This window comes from Microcaecilia unicolor, chromosome 3 (genome assembly GCF_901765095.1).
Source record: "Microcaecilia unicolor chromosome 3, aMicUni1.1, whole genome shotgun sequence".
Taxonomy (NCBI): domain Eukaryota; kingdom Metazoa; phylum Chordata; class Amphibia; order Gymnophiona; family Siphonopidae; genus Microcaecilia; species Microcaecilia unicolor.
In genome coordinates this window covers 181,605,558-181,625,753 of record NC_044033.1, presented here as the reverse complement: position 1 = coordinate 181,625,753, position 20,196 = coordinate 181,605,558, and the positions used below count along the sequence as shown (strand labels likewise).

Here is a 20,196-nt window from a genome sequence, read left to right as displayed (position 1 = left end):
TTCTGCAGCTACAGGAGAAAAACATTGCCTGTCCTCTGACCACTCTAACCGTGGTCTCTCAGCCAAGACGGAAATAGCCCCCTCTTCCAATTAGGGGGGGGGGGGGTCCCGATCTCCAGGCCTGATACCGCGTCCAGACAAAATCTGGAGGAAAGCCCACCATTCCTGGACCGTCATTAGGCCCTTTTGTGCCAAAAACGGAGGCCGCAGGCCCAAAAACAGCTGGCTCCACGGGCCGCGTCAGACTCAAGATGGCGGCTGTTCCCGCCGACACTGTTCCCGCTGACAGCGGCCCTGCCTACGCTCCCGCTGACCCGGAGACTCCCGACACCATCGATCCCTCCGCGGTCAAGTCGGGGGGTGCCGCAGCCACCTTTATAGGTGCACCGTAAAGCTACAGTGAGCACCCGGCGCCTCTACCCCTCGCCACGAGCACGCGCGACATCGGAGGAGCTGGGCCACCATAAACCACGAGGGAAGGGAAAAGCTGTTCCGCAAACACGCCAAACCAAAAACTCACTCACACTGCAAAAGCACTGAGGAAAGCGCTGCTCTCTCGTTCCAGCAAGGAATCGAAACCCCCGTTCGGTCCGCTGAAAATAAAGAAATAAATGCCCTTAAAGGCACAGTACTCCAACTCTGGCAGCTGGAAATTGTAAGGCACTCAAGGCTACAATACTGAGAAAGCAGCCGAGGCACAAAGCTGCCAAGCAAAACGAAATAGAATAACTGACCTTAAAGGCACAGTACTCTAATTCTGGCATCTGGAAATTGTAAGGCACTCAAGGCTACAATACTGAGAAAGCAGCCGAGGCACAAAGCTGGCAAGCAAAATGAAATAGAATAACTGACCTTAAAGGCACAGTACTCTAATTCTGGCATCTGGAAATTGTAAGGCACTCAAGGCTACAATACTGAGAAAGCAGCCGAGGCACAAAGCTGCCAAGCCAACAGGGGGAGGGACCCAAACATAGGTGTAACACCCCAGGGGGAAAAAACTGGGCCCCACCAGACCCAGGGCCCCAAAGCACTTTTTTTTTTTTTTTTTTACACACACGTACAGGGTACTGCAACAGAATAAAGTTTGGAAGGAAAAAATCCTACGACCCAATGACAAACTACCTCACCAGATTATTGGAGACTGCACAGGCTGTCAACTGCTACCTCTGCTGAGACTGAGAAAATACTGGCTAGTGGAGGTTCTGCACAGGTTATATATACAGGCTTCAAAAGCTTAGTGTTTTCTCAGTCTCCCTCTGCTGGTAGGAGGACATAACCCACGCGTCTTGACCGGTCTGGAGGGTCGCTGAGGAATAACTGAATTCCAAGGAACTATTTCTTAAATTTATCAAGCCTGTGAAGGGAACAGGATTTAACATTCTTTTGAATACAAATAAAGCGTTTTGTTTACTTTCACCTCTGCTGTTGGCTGTTGAGACTCTGCACCACACGCTTCCTCATAATGCTACAGCTATATTATAGTAATATATATTATAATTTCAATAAGATCAAATACTGACAAGAACAATTTATTTTCAGTTCAGGTTTGTTTGTTTTTTTTGCCTCTGGGATGGTTAATTTCATAGTTACATGCAATCTGAAGTTCAAATTGGTAGCCACATTGGTTTTCAGTAAGGTAGGCAAACTCACATCATCCGCAGCATGCAAATGATTAAAAAAAAACCAAGCTGGCAATACTAACAACCAAAGACAAATTCTATAGAGACATTTTCCTACAACTGTAGCTAGTGCTTCCATTATTTACTGAATGATTAACTTCCTATAGAGGCTTGTATAACTCACTGCTATTAGCACGTCCAAACTGGAAGTTTTGTTTGTATCAGCTGAGAACAATTAATATCTGACAGCAAATGCATAGAATTACGAGAATCTTCCAAAGGATGCTCCATTTGCTACTTAGAGACCCATGCTCATCCAGTTACGATGGGAAACAATACATGAATCCAAATCCTTTTAATATTTTCTTATACTAAATTTCACAAGTTGGAGAAAATCTTGATGAATCCAGGCAGCGGCATATTTTCAAAGACATTATGAAGAAATGATCCACTTTGGTTGAGGGACATCTATATACAATACCAGGGATAGAGGATAAGCCCTGGGGCAGAACAATTTCAGATGGCGGAGGGAGAATGATATGATCACTTTACTTGCTAAAGTCGACTGGTTAATTTTAGTTTATCCATTTGATTTTTACACTCTACATCAACACCAGGAACACTTCCTCTGGATTAGAGCAGAGAGCAGTATGTAGAAGACTTCATTCTCCAGCACAGCATTTTCAGAATTCATAATTAAGCAGGGACAGATGTGAGAAACCCTGACCTTGCTAGCAGAATATGAGCAAGACATTGTGACTTAAGTGTCTCACTGACTGAACTGTTCTTTGTATGTTTAACTCACACGCTGTGCCAAGTGATCACTTGTAATATCAAAAATAAAATACAACAAATTAATTTTAAGCAAGGACTTTTTCTTCCTCCGAGTTTGCAGATTAAGAATGAAAATACCACAGGTCCTCGCTCCTCGTTAACTGCTGACTTTTGGATGCATGCATCAATAAAGTTTCTATGCCTGAGTCCTTCAGAAATCTTTCTGCAAGTCTAAAATAAAAAAAATATGTAACCATTATTCAAATATAATTGCTAAGTAAACAGCAGTTACTCTAACCTGCTAGTATGACAAGATAGATAACTTATAAGATTGGATCAAAAAGTTGAATAAAGGTTCCAATTATGATATAGAACAGGTTATATATGTAAAAGTGAGTAGTTATATCAGAATGTTATCCAAAGGGCAGGGGCACACTTTATCCAAGTATTTATTATAAGCTCAGAGGGTCATAAGAACCAAAGCCTTCTGATCACCGTTGGTGGTTGAAGCTGATTTGAGGGGATTGAGACGGGAAGGGAAAGTGAGGTTTCAACCAGAGAGCTGCACAGGAACAGGGACAGTGGGAATCCCTTCCAGGACAGAACTGTAAAACTAACGGAGCTTTGCTTTCCCTCCCTGCACATACCTCAGATCACCCTGGTGATTTAGTGGCTTACTTCGGGGCAGGAAAGGTCCCCACGCTTTCCTGCCTGCTGCCACTGATCCTCTTGCTTCCGCTGCTTGTTTAAAATGGCCGTTGAGACTTCAAGCAGCGGCCTCGCGAGGCCTCTGCTTGAAGTCTCAGCAAGCCACTAGACCACCAGGGTGATCTGAGGTATGTGCAGGGAGGGCATCCAGGCCTGGAGGAGAGGTGGATGGATGATGTTGTGTGTGGGTGGGAGGAAGTTGAAGCCAGTTAGGTTGGTCTGTTTCCTCTTCCTCGCACAGCCGTCATTGCCAACACTCAAAATAAAGCAAACAAACCTATGAGCTGCTGCATCCACGTTGCTCTTTATTGTTGGTAGCATTTTTATTTAATTTCACTTATATTTTCAAACATATCGACTTGTGCAGTGTACGGATGTACACAGAGGAAGTATAATAACGAAATTACAATTTATAAACAAATTACTACTATACTTATGAAAAGTTATCAGTGGTCATTTGGAAGAGCTGGTTAAAAGGACACCCTAGAACTGTTATATTCGTGCAGAGATTTTTTTCTGTTGGTAATGGGTCACTAAAACAGACATCATGTTATGAGAATCAAGTGCTCAACATTCAAAGTTTCTATCTATCTATTTACTTATTACATTTATATCCCACATTAAACATGAATTAGGTTGAAACCTGGGACCATTTAAAATCTTTTTTTTTTCCTGTGCCTACGTTAAAAGAAGCAGATGGTATGTGGGAATTTGCTCCTTTTTGTGGATTGCAGTGGTATATTATAAAAACGCACTTGCATTTCTTTTATTACTACTATTTCACAGAGAGATATTGAATAATGAAGGAAGGGCTTTCTTCATGCAGAAGTTCTGTCCAGTTTAAATGTGCCAATATTGTCCAGCTCAGCACACTATTAGTCACCAATGGGCAGATGATCAAAAGCCCAGCGCTGTTCCAAACAGCGCTCTAAAATAGCGCTGGAACAGCGCGGGGCATTACCGCACCAATGATCAGAGATAATGCATGCAAATTTAAGCAGCGCAATTATCTCTGATCATGGGGTAGAAGTGCGGGCTAATTGTGCCTGAGCATGCACTCAGCACAATCCTCCCACACTTGTTTGACAGGTCTGGGCTGTCAAAAGCCCAAACCTGTCACAGGGGCTGGAGGTCCATGGGACCACCAGGCCCTGACTACCCCTGCCCCGAGCAACGGAGGCCGGAGGTCCGGCGGACCTCCGGTCCCCCCGACGATCCCACCCCACCCTAGGTTCAGGGAGGGCTGGAGATCCGGTGGGTCTCCAGCCCCCCAAACCCCCAGAAAATGGTCCCTGGTGGTCTAGTGGCTGCCGGCCAACCCCCCTCCCACCCAGCGAGCAACGGGGGGGGGGGGGGGCTGGAGGTCCGGTGGACCTCCAGCCCACCCCAACTCCCCTCCCCCCAAGCGTTGTCGGATCAATCCCTGGTGGTCCAGCGTAAAAGACAACCCCCTCACGGCCCCCCTACCTTAGTTGGAGGAGGGAGAAAGCCTGCCTCCCTCCTGTTCCTTGGGTTGATGCCGCCGCAAAATGGCGGCGCCCTGCCCAGTGCATCCTGGGATGCGCTGGGCGGGGCTACAGACCATATAAGGGAGCTCGAGGGCTCTAATCATGGGGCGGTAGCAAACGCCGGTTCCAGTATGGCGCTAACAGCCTCTAGCGCCGGTGTTTGCTTTTGATCATGAGGGCCCAAGTTTATACAAAGTTAATTATGACCAGTGGAAAATAAATCTGTTGCTTTAGGCTGCTTACTATGTGAATATTTTAGCACTGTTTCATTATTGCTACCAAGTATTACATATTAAGGGAAAGAGGAGATGGGACTTGATATACTGCCTTTCTGAGGTTTTCGCAACTATATTCAAAGCAGTTTACATATATTCAGGTACTTATTTTGTACCAGGGGCAATGAAGGTTTAAGTGACTTGCCCAGAGTCACAAGGAGCTGCAGTGGGAATCGAACTCAGTTCCCCAGGATCAAAGTCCACTGCACTAACCACTAGGCTACTCCTCCACTCATTTGCTTTACATTTTGCTTTAATTCATTTATCCAGGCCTTACATGCACACGGATTTGTTTTGTAAACCCAAAGATGAATCCTAAGGGTGGTTGAACAATTAGGTATAAACTGTGTTGTTTCTGACTTTGTTTTGGACTGCTTTGGGTCATGTAAATCTGTACATCTGCTGTCATAGAAGAGTACAGAAGAAAATGATTTATGCTACTTTTTCCTAGAATTTTGATAGCAAGGGCTGGGCGGGCCAGGAGCTGGGATGAAGGAGATTACTTGCAGCAGGGACTGGTTGGATTCCCACGGGGATGGGCAGGGACAGGCTAGATTTCTGTCCCCCTGCAACTCTCTAGTTTGAATGGTTATTTGTGGCTATTGTGTATATTGTGTATTACTAATTTATTTGTAAGCTGTTTTTTTCCTTATAATAAAATGTTTGACAATAATAACGGTACTAAACCAATACACAGACTGTGGGTGAAGACCACAGCCATGAATCCCTTCTCACCTTGTCTGCTAGAACCCCAAATCAAGCAATAGGGTTGAAGACCTCTATGGGGTTTCCTTTTTGGAGCAGGTTTTACTAGGGCTGTCTGCCCCTTCCCCAACCCAGTATCTGATCTGTTGATAGAGATCCCATGAGTTCCTAGTCCAGTTTTAGAAGCCTGCCCCCCCCCCCACCCCACACCTCCTTCTGGTCTAGAAGACACAAATCAAATTAAAATAAAGTAGGACAGGAGAGTCCCACATATATGAAAGCTATTTTATTTTGGTTGGGAGGGGGGTGGTGAGAAGGAACAGGTAAAATCTGCAACAACACAAATATGCTCTCAAGGGTAGTCATCAACTCTAGGAGTATCACAGTGCCTGGTAACAATCCTGCTAAGCAGCTTCTAGCTGTGTATGAGTCTTTTGTCAGCATGGCTCTACAATATCATGCCTGTCCCTCATGACAGAAAGCCAATATCATAGCAGGAATGAAGGAGGCGGCCTCTCATGCAACTTGAAGCTGCTCAGTGGGAATGCTGGTGGCCTGGCAAAACTTTTTAAGAATATTCTATCAATGGAGTTTTGACAGCACTGCCAGCCATTGCGTAAGAGTGACACCCAACCTTCTATCCTGGATGACTCACCACTTTGGTTGAGGAGTTCTCCCTTGCGGGACTGCTCCATTTTCTCTAGGAACTGCTCAAAGACCTTCACATATGGTGCTAGGCTGGTCTTCTTGTAATCTGAAACCAAAAATAAGGGCAACAGCTACACACATGCAGTGCAAATGAAATGGAAGAAAAACACAGAGGTGAGGCGTCACAAAATAGATCAATCCACTCAATGAATTCAAGAGTTCTTGTGTGTTTTTAAATTCAATTTATAGACAAATGTTTACACACAAAGCGGATCCACAGCACGCCATGTTGACTAAGTTTAAGGCAGATTACATCAAGTTCAACCAACATATGTCCAGATTAAAGATTTTGGACAAAACTATGGAGGTTCGTCATCAGAATGCATGAGCTGACACATATTATGAGGAGAGTACGCCTTGGACCACTTTCATTTAACAACTTCTTGTTTCACATATTCCTTGTAACGTAGTGCAAGTTAGTGGGGGTTACTACAGCACCTGTACCACCTTGTGCAAAAGACAGCATGAAACTCTTTTCACTTAAGCCACTGGTATGAGAACACTCATTCTATATCAGGTACCTCGAGTCCGGCGCTTGGCTTCAGTCTCTTCTTCATTTTGACCATCCTCCTCTTCTTTTTTGCCCATAGAATCTAACTCATGGCAGATAGAGCTGAAAAAGCAGCAGAAAGTCATGAAAAAAAACTGCACTATTTAAAGGCCAAGCCCATCAATTTTCTTAATCTCTATGTACTGCAACTAATTCTTGCCCACTTCACTTAAATAATAAAGAAAAGAAAAAGAGGAAATTGATAATACATAATGGTTAGGTGCTAGATATCTATATCTACTGAGGAGCTGAACATTTAACTAAGCCCCACTCCAACTGAAAACAATACTTAACATCCATCGCAAAACTACCAGACACAACTCATGACATAGTGTAACACAGTAAATGATAATAAAGACTAAACCATCCTATTACTCTGTTACAGTTCTTCTATATTGGGTATATGAGCCTATAAATTCCCACTCAGCTCAACATCAGTTCCACACCCCCCCCCCCCCACCACCCATGTCTTTTACTCAAAACTTCCAACCCTTTTTCTAATATTGCCCTCCCTAGAAGTCCTAAACATGCCTTTACTCTGCTGCAGTAGTTATCTCCTGTGAAGAAACGCAACCTGATTCCTCTGAACAGAACTTGAGTTTTTGTTAATGTAGAAATTAATTTGGAAGATGTAATCCTTTATTAAAAACCCAATGTGGCCACATTTCACCCTTGGGATGTGTCAGGGGTACAACTAAAATAATAAATAATGAGTAATAAATATCATTGTTTTACAAAAAATATATAAACACTAGTAAAAAAAAAAAGGCCGGTTTCTGGAAGAAATGAAACAGGCGCTAGCAAGGTTTTCCTCGGAGTGTGTATGTTTGAGAGTGTGTGTGTGAGAGTGACTATGAGTGTGTGTATGTGTGTGACAGAAAGTGAGTGAGACGAGAGTGAGTGAGACTGGGTGCGAGTGTGTCTGTGAGAGAGACAGTGTGTGTGTGTGAGATTGAGAGTGTGTTCCAGGGTCGCCCCCCTTCCCTCCAAGTTCCAGGGTCGTCCCCCTCTCCCTCCCTCCGAGTTCCCGGGTCGTCCCCTCCCTCCCTCCCTCCCTCCGAGTTCCACGGTTGTCCACTCCCACCGAGCTTCAGGATCCCCCCCTCCGAGTTTCAGGGTCCCTCCGAGTGTAAAAAATGCCCGTTTCTGGAAGAAATGAAATGGGCGCTACCAAGGTTTTCCTCGGAGTGTGTATGTTTGAGAGAGAGAGTGTGTGTGAGAGAGAGAGTGAATGTGCTAGTGTGTGTGTGTGACAGAGAGAGAGAGTGAGACTGGGTGCGAGTGTGTCTGAGTGAGAGAAGAGTGTGTGTGTGAGATTGAGAGTATGTGCCAGGGGCGCCCCCCTCCCTCCCTCCGAGTTCCAGGGACTAGGAACCTGAGAGCAGCTGTTAGGCTCTAGCAAGCTGTGTAGCCATAGCCTGCAGAGCTCAAAGCTAGGCCAGGGACCAGGAGCACCAGCCTGAATGACCTACCCTCTGCTAGAGGTAGAAAAAAAATACTGGAACTTTCCACTGAGCAACAGCAGGTATACTGGCAAGTTAACTGGAAAGAGAGGTTTTCTCGACTTCCATCTGTTGGTAAGAGGGGATAACACCCACTCATTCAGAACAGTTCGGCCCCAGATAAGTAATATGCATTATTTTATTCCAACTTATTGGGCAGACTGGATGGACCATGCAGGTCTATCTGCTGTCACCTACTACGATACTAAATTACTATGTAATTGTTACAAAATCAACAAAGGTCTTTATTTAAAACACAAATCTATGGATATAGTTGCATTTACACATGTAGATTACAAACATATATAACACACTGATTCAGAAAGCTACTATTTACACCATGTAGAGATTTCAAGTGTTCATGGTTTGGATGGAATTAAAATATATACGTGTATTCTCCATTTTACAAAAATAAAGGCTAAAGAGTTAGCGTTCCTGAAGTACAGAAAAACACAAGGAGAGGAACACGGAGAGGAATACCGGATAAAACTGAAAGACGCAAAAGAGAGAGATTCGTCTGGCGAAAGCGCGAGCGGAAGAACAAATGGCTAGAAAGGTAAGGAGAGGTGACAAAAATTTCTTCAGGTATATTAGTGAAAGGAGAAAGAATAAAAAGGAAATTGTGAGACTGAAAGATGCTGCAAACCGCTATGTAGAAAATGATGAAGAAAAAGTAAATTTGCTAAATAGATACTTTTGTTCTGTTTTCACAGAAGAAAATCCTGGAGAAGGACCGCGATTGACTGACAAAAATACATGTGAAAATAGAGTGGATATAGCACCGTTCACGGAAGAGAGTGTGTATGAACAACTTCAAAATCTAAAGGTGGACAAAGCCGTGGGACCGGTCGGGATCCACCCCAGGATACTGAAGGAGCTCAGAGAGGTTCTGGCGGGTCCTATTAAAGATGTGTTTAATAAATCCTTAGAGAAGGGAGAGGTTCCGTGGGAATGGAGAATGGCGGATGTGGTTCCTCTTCACAAAAGTGGTGATAGGGAAGAAGCTGGAAACTACAGGCTGGTAAGCCTCACTTCGGTTATTGGAAAAGTAATGGAAGCGATGCTGAAGGAAAGGATAGAGAATTTCCTAGAAACCAACAAGTTGCAAGATCCGAGACAACATGGTTTTACCAAAGGGAAATCGTGCCAAATGAATCTCATTGAATTCTTTGACTGGGTGACCGGACAATTGAATCAGGGATTTCAGCAAAGCTTTTGACACGGTTCCCCACAGGAGGCTATTGAATAAACTAGATGGGCTGAAGATAGGACCCAAAGTGGTGAACTGGATTAGGAACTGGTTGACGGACAGATGCCAGAAGGTGGTGGTGAATGGAATTTGCTCAGATGAGGGAAAGGTGAGTAGTGGAGTGCCTCAGGGATCGGTGCTGGGGCCCGTTCTGTTCAATATATTTGTGAGTGACATTGCCGAAGGATTAGAAGGTAAAGTTTGCCTTTTTGCGGATGATACTAAAATTTATAACAGAATGGACATTCAGGAGGGAGTGGAAAACATGAAAAAGGATCTGCGAAAGCTAGAAGAATGGACTAAGGTTTGGCAATTAAAATTCAATGCGAAGAAATGCAAAGTGATGCATTTAGGGAGTAGAAATCTACGGGATAAGTATGTGTTAGGTGGTGAGAGTCTGATAGGTACGGACGGGAATGGGATCTTGGGGTGATACTATCTGAGGATCTGAAGGTGACGAAACAGTATGACAAGGCGGTGGCTGTAGCTAGAAGGTTGCTAGGCTGTATAGAGAGAGGTGTAACCAGCAGAAGAAAAGAAGTTTTAATGCCCCTGTATAAGTCGTTGGTGAGGCCCCACCTGGAGTATTGTGTTCAGTTTTGGAGGCCGTATCTTGCGAAGGATGTAAAAAAATAGAAGCGGTGCAGAGAAAAGCTACGAGAATGGTATGGGATTTACATTACAAGACGTATGAAGAGAGACTTGCGGACCTGAACATGTATACCCTGGAAGAAAGGAGAAACAGGGGTGATAAGATACAGACGTTCAAATACTTGAAAGGTATAAATCCGCAAACGAACCTTTTCCGGAGATGGGAAGGAGGTAGAACGAGAGGACATGAAAGGAGATTGAAGGGGAGCAGACTCAGGAAAAATGTCAGGAAGTATTTTTTCACGGAGAGTGGTGGATACTTGGAATGCCCTCCCGAGGGCGGTGGTGGAGATGAAAACGGTAACGGAATTCAAACATGCGTGGGATAAACATAAAGGAATCCTGTTCAGAAGGAAGGGATCCTCAGAAGCCTAGCCGAGATTGGGTGGCAGTATAGCGCTGCGTGAGTCTGGTAGCGCCTTGGAAATGTTGAGTAGTAGTAGTAGAGCCCGTGCGGGGAGGCGGGGCTAGTGCTGGGCAGACTTATACGGTCTGTGCCCTGACAAAGCGAATGCTACATACCTGTAGAAGGTATTCTCCGAGGACAGCAGGCTGATTGTTCTCACTGATGGGTGACATCCACGGCAGCCCCTCCAATCGGAAACTTCACTAGCAAAGTCCTTTGCTAGCCCTCGCGCGCCCGCGCGCACCGCGCATGCGCGGCCGTCTTCCCGCCCGAAACCGGCTCGAGCCGGCCAGTCCAGTATGTAGCAAGACAATACACTTCAAGGGAAGACACAACTCCAAAGGGGAGGCGGGCGGGTTTGTGAGAACAATCAGCCTGCTGTCCTCGGAGAATACCTTCTACAGGTATGTAGCATTCGCTTTCTCCGAGGACAAGCAGGCTGCTTGTTCTCACTGATGGGGTATCCCTAGCCCCCAGGCTCACTCAAAACAACAACATTGGTCAATTGGGCCTCGCAACGGCGAGGACATAACTGAGATTGACCTAAAAAATTTACCAACTAACTGAGAGTGTAGCCTGGAACAGAACAAACAGGGCCCTCGGGGGGTGGAGTTGGATCCTAAAGCCCAAACAGGTTCTGAAGAACTGACTGCCCGAACCGACTGTCACGTCGGGTATCCTGCTGCAGGCAGTAATGAGATGTGAATGTGTGGACAGATGACCACGTCGCAGCTTTGCAAATTTCCTCCATGGTGGCTGACTTCAAGTGGGCTACCGACGCTGCCATGGCTCTAACATTATGAGCCGTGACATGACCCTCAAGAGCCAGCCCAGCCTGGGCGTAAGTGAAGGAAATGCAATCTGCTAGCCAATTGGATATGGTGCGTTTCCCTACAGCCACTCCCCTCTTGTTGGGATCAAAAGAAACAAACAATTGGGCGGACTGTCTGTGGGGCTGTGTCCGCTCCAGATAGAAGGCCAATGCTCTCTTGCAGTCCAATGTGTGCAGCTGACGTTCAGCAGGGCAGGAATGAGGACGGGGAAAGAATGTTGGCAAGACAATTGACTGGTTCAGATGGAACTCCGACACAACCTTTGGCAGAAACTTAGGGTGAGTGCGGAGGACTACTCTGTTGTGATGAAATTTGGTGTAAGGGGCCTGGGCTACCAGGGCCTGAAGCTCACTGACTCTACGAGCCGAGGTAACTGCCACCAAGAAAATGACCTTCCAGGTCAAGTACTTCGGATGGCAGGAATTCAGTGGCTCGAAAGGAGGTTTCATCAGCTGGGTGAGAACGACATTGAGATCCCATGACACTGTAGGAGGCTTGACAGGGGGCTTTGACAAAAGCAAACCTCTCATGAAGCGAACAACTAAAGGCTGTCCTGAGATCGGCTTACCTTCCACTTGGTAATGGTATGCACTGATTGCACTAAGGTGAACCCTTACGGAGTTGGTCTTCAGACCAGACTCAGACAAGTGGAGAAGGTATTCAAGCAGGGTCTGTGTAGGACAAGAGCGAGGATCTAGGGCCTTGCTGTCACACCAGACGGCAAACCTCCTCCAATGAAAGAAGTAACTTCTCTTAGTGGAGTCTTTCCTGGAAGCAAGCAAGATGCGGGAGACACCCTCTGGCAGACCCAAAGAGGCAAAGTCTACGCCCTCAACATCCAGGCCGTGAGAGCCAGGGACTGGAGGTTGGGATGCAGCAGAGCCCCTTCGTCCTGCGTGATGAGGGTCGGAAAACACTCCAATCTCCACGGTTCTTCGGAGGATAACTCCAGAAGAAGAGGGAACCAGATCTGACGCGGCCAAAAGGGAGCAATCAGAATCATGGTGCCTCGGTCTTGCTTGAGTTTCAACAAAGTCTTCCCCACCAGAGGAATGGGAGGATAAGCATACAGCAGACCTTCCCCCCAATCCAGGAGGAAGGCATCCGACGCCAGTCTGCCGTGGGCCTGAAGCCTGGAACAGAACTGAGGGACCTTGTGGTTCACTTGAGATGCGAAGAGATCCACCAGGGGGGTGCCCCACGCCTGGAAGATCTGTCGCACCACACGGGAATTGAGCGACCACTCGTGAGGTTGCATAATCCTGCTCAACCTGTCGGCCAGACTGTTGTTTACGCCTGCCAGATATGTGGCTTGGAGCACCATGCCTTGACGGCGAGCCCAGAGCCACATGCTGACGGCTTCCTGACACAGGGGGCGAGATCCGGTGCCCCCCTGCTTGTTGACATAGTACATGGCAACCTGATTGTCTGTCTGAATTTGGATAATTTGGTGGGACAGCCGATCTCTGAAAGCCTTCAGAGCGTTCCAGATCGCTCGCAACTCCAGAAGATTGATCTGTAGATCGCTTTCTTGGAGGGACCACCTTCCTTGGGTGTGAAGCCCATCGACATGAGCTCCCCATCCCAGGAGAGACGCATCCGTGGTCAGCACTTTTTGAGGCTGAGGAATTTGGAAGGGACGTCCCAGAGTCAAATTGGAGCAAATCGTCCACCAATACAGGGATTCGAGAAAACTCGTGGACAGGTGGATCACGTCCTCTAGACCCCCGGCGGCCTGATACCACTGGGAGGCTAGGGTCCATTGAGCAGATCTCATGTGAAGGCGGGCCATGGGAGTCACATGAACTGTGGAAGCCATGTGGCCCAGCAATCTCAACATCTGCCGAGCTGTGATCTGCTGGGACGCTCGCACCCGCGAGACGAGGGACAACAAGTTGTTGGCCCTCGCCTCTGGGAGATAGGCGCGAGCCGTCCGAGAATCCAGCAGGGCTCCGATGAATTCGAGTTTCTGCACTGGGAGAAGATGGGACTTTGGGTAATTTATCACAAACCCCAGTAGCTCCAGGAGGCGAACAGTCATCTGCATGGACTGCAGGGCTCCTGCCTCGGATGTGTTCTTCACCAGCCAATCGTCGAGATATGGGAACACGTGCACCCCCAGCCTGCGAAGCGCCGCTGCTACCACAGCTAGGCACTTTGTGAACACCCTGGGCGCAGAGGCGAGCCCAAAGGGTAGCACACAGTACTGGAAGTGGCGTGCGCCCAGCTGAAATCGCAGATACTGTCTGTGAGCTGGCAGTATCGGGATGTGTGTGTAGGCATCCTTCAAGTCCAGAGAGCATAGCCAATCGTTTTGCTGAATCATGGGGAGAAGGGTGCCCAGGGAAAGCATCCTGAACTTTTCTTTTACGAGATATTTGTTCAGGGCCCTTAGGTCTAGGATGGGACGCATCCCCCCTGTTTTCTTTTCCACAAGGAAGTACCTGGAATAGAACCCCAGCCCTTCTTGCCCGGATGGCACGGGCTCGACCGCATTGGCGCTGAGAAGGGCGGAGAGTTCCTCTGCAAGTACCTGCTTGTGCTGGAAGCTGTAGGACTGAGCTCCCGGTGGACAATTTGGAGGTTGAGAGGCCAAATTGAGGGTGTATCCTTGCCGGACTATTTGGAGAACCCACTGATCGGAGGTTATAAGAGGCCACCTTTGGTGAAAAGCTTTCAACCTCCCTCCGACAGGCAGGTCGCCCGGCACTGACACTTGGATGTCGGCTATGCTCTGCTGGAGCCAGTCAAAAGTTCGTCCCTTGCTTTTGCTGGGGAGCCGCGGGGCCTTGCTGATTCGCACGCTGCTGACGAGAGCGAGCGCGCTGGGGCTTAGCCTGGGCCGCAGGCTGTCGGGAAGGAGGATTGTACCTACGCTTGCCAGAAGTATAGGGAACAGTCTTCCTTCCCCCGAAAAATCGTCTACCTGTAGAGGTAGAAGCTGAAGGCTGCCGGCGGGCGAACTTGTCGAATGCGGTGTCCCGCTGGTGGAGAGACTCTACCACCTGCTCGACTTTTTCGCCAAAAATGTTATCCGCACGGCAAGGCAAGTCCGTAATCCGCTGCTGGACTCTATTCTCCAGGTCGGCGGCACGCAGCCATGAGAGCCTGCGCATCACCACACCTTGAGCAGCGGCCCTGGACGCAACATCAAAAGTGTCATAAACTCCTCTGGCCAGGAATTTTCTGCACGCCTTCAGCTGCCTGACCACCTCCTGAAAAGGCTTGGCTTGCACAGGGGGAAGAGCATCAACCAAGCCCGCCAACTGCCGCACATTATTCCGCATGTGTATGCTCGTGTAGAGCTGGTAAGACTGGATCTTGGACACGAGCATAGAGGAATGGTAGGCCTTCCTCCCAAAGGAGTCTAAGGTTCTAGCGTCCTTGCCCGGGGGCGCCGAAGCATGTTCCCTAGAACTCTTAGCCTTCTTTAGGGCCAAATCCACAACTCCAGAGTCATGAGGCAACTGAGTGCGCATCAGCTCTGGGTCCCCATGGATCCGGTACTGGGACTCGATCTTCTTGGGAATGTGGGGATTAGTTAATGGTTTGGTCCAGTTCGCAAGCAATGTCTTCTTCAGGACATGGTGCAAGGGAACAGTGGACGCTTCCTTAGGTGGAGAAGGATAGTCCAGGAGCTCAAACATTTCAGCCCTGGGCTCGTCCTCCACAACCACCGGGAAGGGGATGGCCGTAGACATCTCCCGGACAAAGGAGGCAAAAGACAGACTCTCGGGAGGAGAAAGCTGTCTCTCAGGAGAGGGAGTGGGATCAGACGGAAGACCCCCAGACTCCTCGTCAGAGAAATATCTGGGATCTTCCTCTTCCTCCCACGAGGCCTCACCCTCGGTGTCAGACACAAGTTCACGGACCTGTGTCTGCAACCTCGCCCTGCTCGACTCCGTGGAACCCTGTCCACGATGGGGGCGTCGAGAGGTAGACTCCCTCGCCCGCATCGGCGAAGCTCCCTCCGCCGACGTAGTCGGGGAGCCTTCCTGGGAGGTGGCCGCGGTCGGTACCGCACGCGGTACCGACGTCGGGGACCTCAACCTGGGCGATGGGCCAGCCGGCGCCACGCTCGACGGTACCGGTGGCGCAAGCACCGCCGGTACCGGAGGGGTAGGGCGCAACAGCTCTCCCAGAATCTCTGGGAGAACGGCCCGGAGGCTCTCGTTTAGAGCGGCTGCAGAGAAAGGCTGAGAGGTCGATGCAGGCGTCGACGTCAGTACCTGTTCCGGGCGTGGAGGCTGTTCCGGGCTGTCCAGAGCGGAGCGCATCGACACCTCCTGAACAGAGGGTGAGCGGTCCGCTCGGTGCCGATGCCTGCTGGGTGCCGAATCCCTCGGCGACCCAGAGCTCTCGGTGCCGACACGGGGAGGAGACCGGTGTCGATGCTTCTTCGATTTCTTCCGAAGCATGTCACCGGAGCTCCCCGGCACCGACGAGGAGGACGTCGAATCCACCCGTCGCTTCCTCGGGGCCGAGACTGAAGAAGGTCGATCTCGGGGGGGCTGTACCGCAGGAGCCCTCAGGGTAGGCGGAGACCCACCCGAGGGCTCACCGCCACCAGCAGGGGAATGGACAGCCCTCACCTGCACTCCACCCGATGCACCACCGTCCGACGACATCAGCAGACGAGGTCCTGGTACCACCGACGTCGATGCAGCTATCCGATGTCTCGGCGCCGATGCAGAGGCCCGATGCCTCGATGTACTCGATGCAGGGGCGGCCGAGGAAGATGGTCTGGACGCTGACGACGTCGATGCACTCGAAGATCCCGGTGCCGATGCCGACGAAGAGCCCGAGAACAACACGTTCCACTGGGCTAGTCTCGCTACCTGAGTCCGCCTTTGAAGCAGGGAACACAGACTGCAGTTCTGAGGGCGGTGCTCGGCCCCCAGACACTGAAGACACGACGAGTGTCGATCAGTGAGCGAGATAACCCGGGCGCACTGGGTGCACTTCTTGAAGCCGCTGGAAGGCTTCGATGTCATGGGCGGAAAAATCACGCCGGCGAAATCAAAAGCCGAAATGGCGAAATTCGAAGCACCAAATTTAGAGGGAGAAAAATTCTCGACCGAGGCCGAAAAAAGGCCTACCCCGACGACGAAAGAAAACTTACCGGGGCAAAAAAGCTGGAAGTACGGGGAGGATTTACACGAAACCCGGCGGGGGGTTTCCGGAGCACTTCCCGACTAGGACAAAGCTTTCCCGAAGGAAAAAAACACGTTCAAACGAATTGGACGCGCGAGGTCGACTTTCCGGGGCTCGACACGGCGAAAACACGACCGTACCGAGTGCGGACAAAAGAAGACTGGCCGGCTCGAGCCGGTTTCGGGCGGGAAGACGGCCGCGCATGCGCGGTGCGCGCGGGCGCGCGAGGGCTAGCAAAGGACTTTGCTAGTGAAGTTTCCGATTGGAGGGGCTGCCGTGGACGTCACCCATCAGTGAGAACAAGCAGCCTGCTTGTCCTCGGAGAATGGCAGATACAAATCAAGGTAAGGTATACACAAAACGTAGCACATATGAGTTTATCTTGTTGGGCAGATTGGATGGACCGTGCAGGTCTTTTTCTGCCGTCATCTACTACGTTACTATGTTACAAAAGGAAATACACGCACATGGGGGGGGGGGGGGGGGACTCCCTATCAGGATTCACACTTGCACATACACAGTTTTTTAAAAAGTGATTGTTTCAGCCAAGGCTTTACATGAGAGATTAAGGAAGCCATTTCATGTAGTTTATGTCTACCTCCAAAATCAAACAGTTAAAACTGCAGCCTGACTGGCAGTAACCACATGTGTAAGTATGTGAAATAGGGTAGCTATGTATAGAAGTTGTCCGCGTAGAAGCTGTCAGGTCCCTAACATTCATTTCGTAAAATAGCTGCCCCCCGCCCCTGCACACACTGTACTTCTGCAGGTTATTTCAGAAAAAGCTTTGCACCCGCAAATCCCTTTGTAAAATACCACTGGAATTTCTCAATGTTGATCTCTACATTCTCTGTAAAAATGGGGCTCCACTTAGCTATGTCTCACTTCAGGGTCTTGTTACAAAAGTTTTATAACAATCTACACAGCCACCAAAAGATCTAGCCTCCCCAGTTTGGATTTTAGCTATGATCATTCTTTGCAGGTTAACACAAATGTCTTCCTGGAAGCCTAATCTAGCCACGCCATTGTTGTTAGTCATAATGGCCATTGTATGCAAGTTACCCCAAAGCCTTCTTGGAAGTCAGTACAGTCTTGTCACTGATATTTGTCACTTCTTTTTAAAATTGTTACATGCAATGGAATGTGAACCTGCTTTTAGTTTAAATTTAACCAGCATACTACAAATCTGGCTGTGTAGCTTCATGCTATGGACACTACCCCCTCTCTATCTTTTATGACCCAAAACATGAAATGTCAAAGACGTACCTTATGGTTGGAACAGTGAAGGGATCAAACTGGTCCACCTTACTCAAATCAATGGGCACGGAAATACGACCTAGAAATATTCAAAGAAAGCAAGAAACAGATGACTAGAATCTGCTCTACAGATAGTGAAGAACTGGACTACCAGCCCTTGCTCTGTGGCTGTTACCTTATTTCACTTTCCACCCAGGCCTGGGTTAATACCTTACTGGTATCTAGGCAGCAAACATTTGTGGGCTCTCCTTTGTTTTTTACACAACCCTCTCACAAGGTGTCCATTCATGGCTTCCCTCCACGTCACATAAGTGGCTTGGGGGAAACCATAGGGGCTGTTTTTTTGTGTGTAATGGCAGCAGCAGGTTATGAAAGAACACAGGGACTGAACAAGTATGCTTACAAGCTTCATTTCCTACTACATGGCCTCTGAGTACACTCGAGATTTTCCTTGTACTAGCTCACAACCAATTGCCACACACAAAATCAGCCCCTTCAGCTTCTTAGCTTCTCTGGACTGCTCTGGAGAATTGATGAGCAGAAAATGAAAATGAGGATCGGGTTGGGGAGGGATGAAGATATACAGAGGGGAAAGGGGAGTAGTGCATCAAAACCATCAGCAGATTACTGGCCATTATATTACCAATTTAAACTTTTGCCAGCTATTGGTCTCCTTTAACTAAAAATGTTGATGGAACTCCACTCTGGTAAACTTCTCTTAGATGTGAAATACTTGTTCATTCTCAGATAGGAGGACTTGGCAGGTTCTGCAGACCCCCTTATTGATTTTGGGCACTATGCATTATTCCTGTCTTCAGTGGCCAGTTCAGGTCACAAGTACCTGGTAGATTCCAAAAAGTAAATCCAATTTCCAGAGATAAGTGACGACTCTCCCAAGTTTACTTGGCTAATAATTTGTGAACTTTTCCTACAGGAACTTGTTCAAACCACTTTTGAATCCTGTTATGTTAGCAGCTTCAACCATGTCCTCTGGCACCAAATTCCATGGCTTATTTCCAATCTGCTGGTTGCCAGTTTCATGGTGTGTTCCTGTGTTTTACAATTGTTTGAAGATTAACAACCATCCCCCTATTTAACCATTCTACTCCACTCATGATGTTATAAATTGGTATTATATTCCCTGAAGCTTCAGCTTGGTGTGGCATCTGGCAGTGGTCCCTGTGGGGTCTTTGCTGACTGGAGAGGGGGAGGGGAGGGCAAGTCCCCATCCCTACTCCACATTGGAATCGCACTGCAGCAGGATATGGCTACACATTTTTATTCTTTTGATGTTTGTGAGGGAATAAAGTTGGCTGTAAAAAAAAAAGCCTCACAGAGGTCAAAGAGGAGCCCTTCTTACAGCAAAAATTTGTTCTGGAAGGGGCAGGCTGACCCTGAGGAGCCAGTATTTGGCAGCCAGGTCCAGCCAAGGGGGAAGGAGAACAGAGTTTGCAACGGCCCTAGAGATGCTCACGGCTGGTGGCCAGTGCTGCACCATGTGCACTTGGTTGCCTTTTTATCAAACTTAGGAGCCCTAACCTGTTCAGCTTTTGTCCTACTAAAGGTGCCCAACCCCTTTATCATTTTTGTCATCATTAAAGATTGACATGGGGACAAAGTTTGTCCCTGTCCCCACAGGTTCTGTCCTCATCTGCAGAAGCCTTGAACACTTATGATTTTATATTTAAATATTTTTATTAAAGCATAAAAAGGAATATGTTATGCAACTGTTGTTTATAAATCACAAATAGAAAATAATAATAAAAACAAGCAACTTGTCTTCTTAGATGTGCTGGTAGCAGGAATGTACAGGATCCCCCACACAAATTTTGCTAGTTGTGGCCAGCATGCTTGCTTGTTTCTCCAAAAAATCAAAATATCGTCTGCATCACTCGAATATAAATAACAGTCCAGTTCATTAACAGGCTTTAAAGTAGAAAATGACACAAGGACAAAACATCCCCACAGATTCTGTCCCCATGGTTACTGCGGGTCCCCGTCCCCTGGAGTGGAGCAGTAGCCTAGCGGTTAGTGCAGTGGGCTTTGATCCTGGTGAACTGGGTTCAATTCCTACTGCAGCTCCTTGTGACTCTGGGCAAGTCACTTAATCCTCCATTGTCCCAGGTACAAAATAAGTAACTGTATTTAATAAGGCAGTATATCAAGTCCCATCCCCTTTCCCTTTCTGAAATGGGGCGATCAGAACTGCACACAATACTCAATGTGTGGATGCACCAGGAACAGAGACATAAAGGCATTCTCGGTTTTGTTCTGTCTTATTTCTGTCCTCATCTGCA

The 20,196-nt window shown here is 48.0% G+C and overlaps 1 protein-coding gene across 1 annotated transcript in view; it reads right to left on the bottom strand.

The window, feature by feature from the left end:
* Positions 1-1,959: 1,959 nt before the first annotated feature.
* Positions 1,960-20,196, bottom strand: part of PRIM1 (DNA primase subunit 1) — a 74,494-nt gene continuing 56,257 nt past the window's right edge. Inside the window, 4 exon segments of the mRNA XM_030196684.1 lie at positions 1,960-2,624; positions 6,245-6,343; positions 6,819-6,910; positions 17,909-17,978. Of these exon segments, the coding sequence (XP_030052544.1) occupies positions 2,605-2,624; positions 6,245-6,343; positions 6,819-6,910; positions 17,909-17,978 (281 nt within the window). The 3' untranslated portion in view covers positions 1,960-2,604.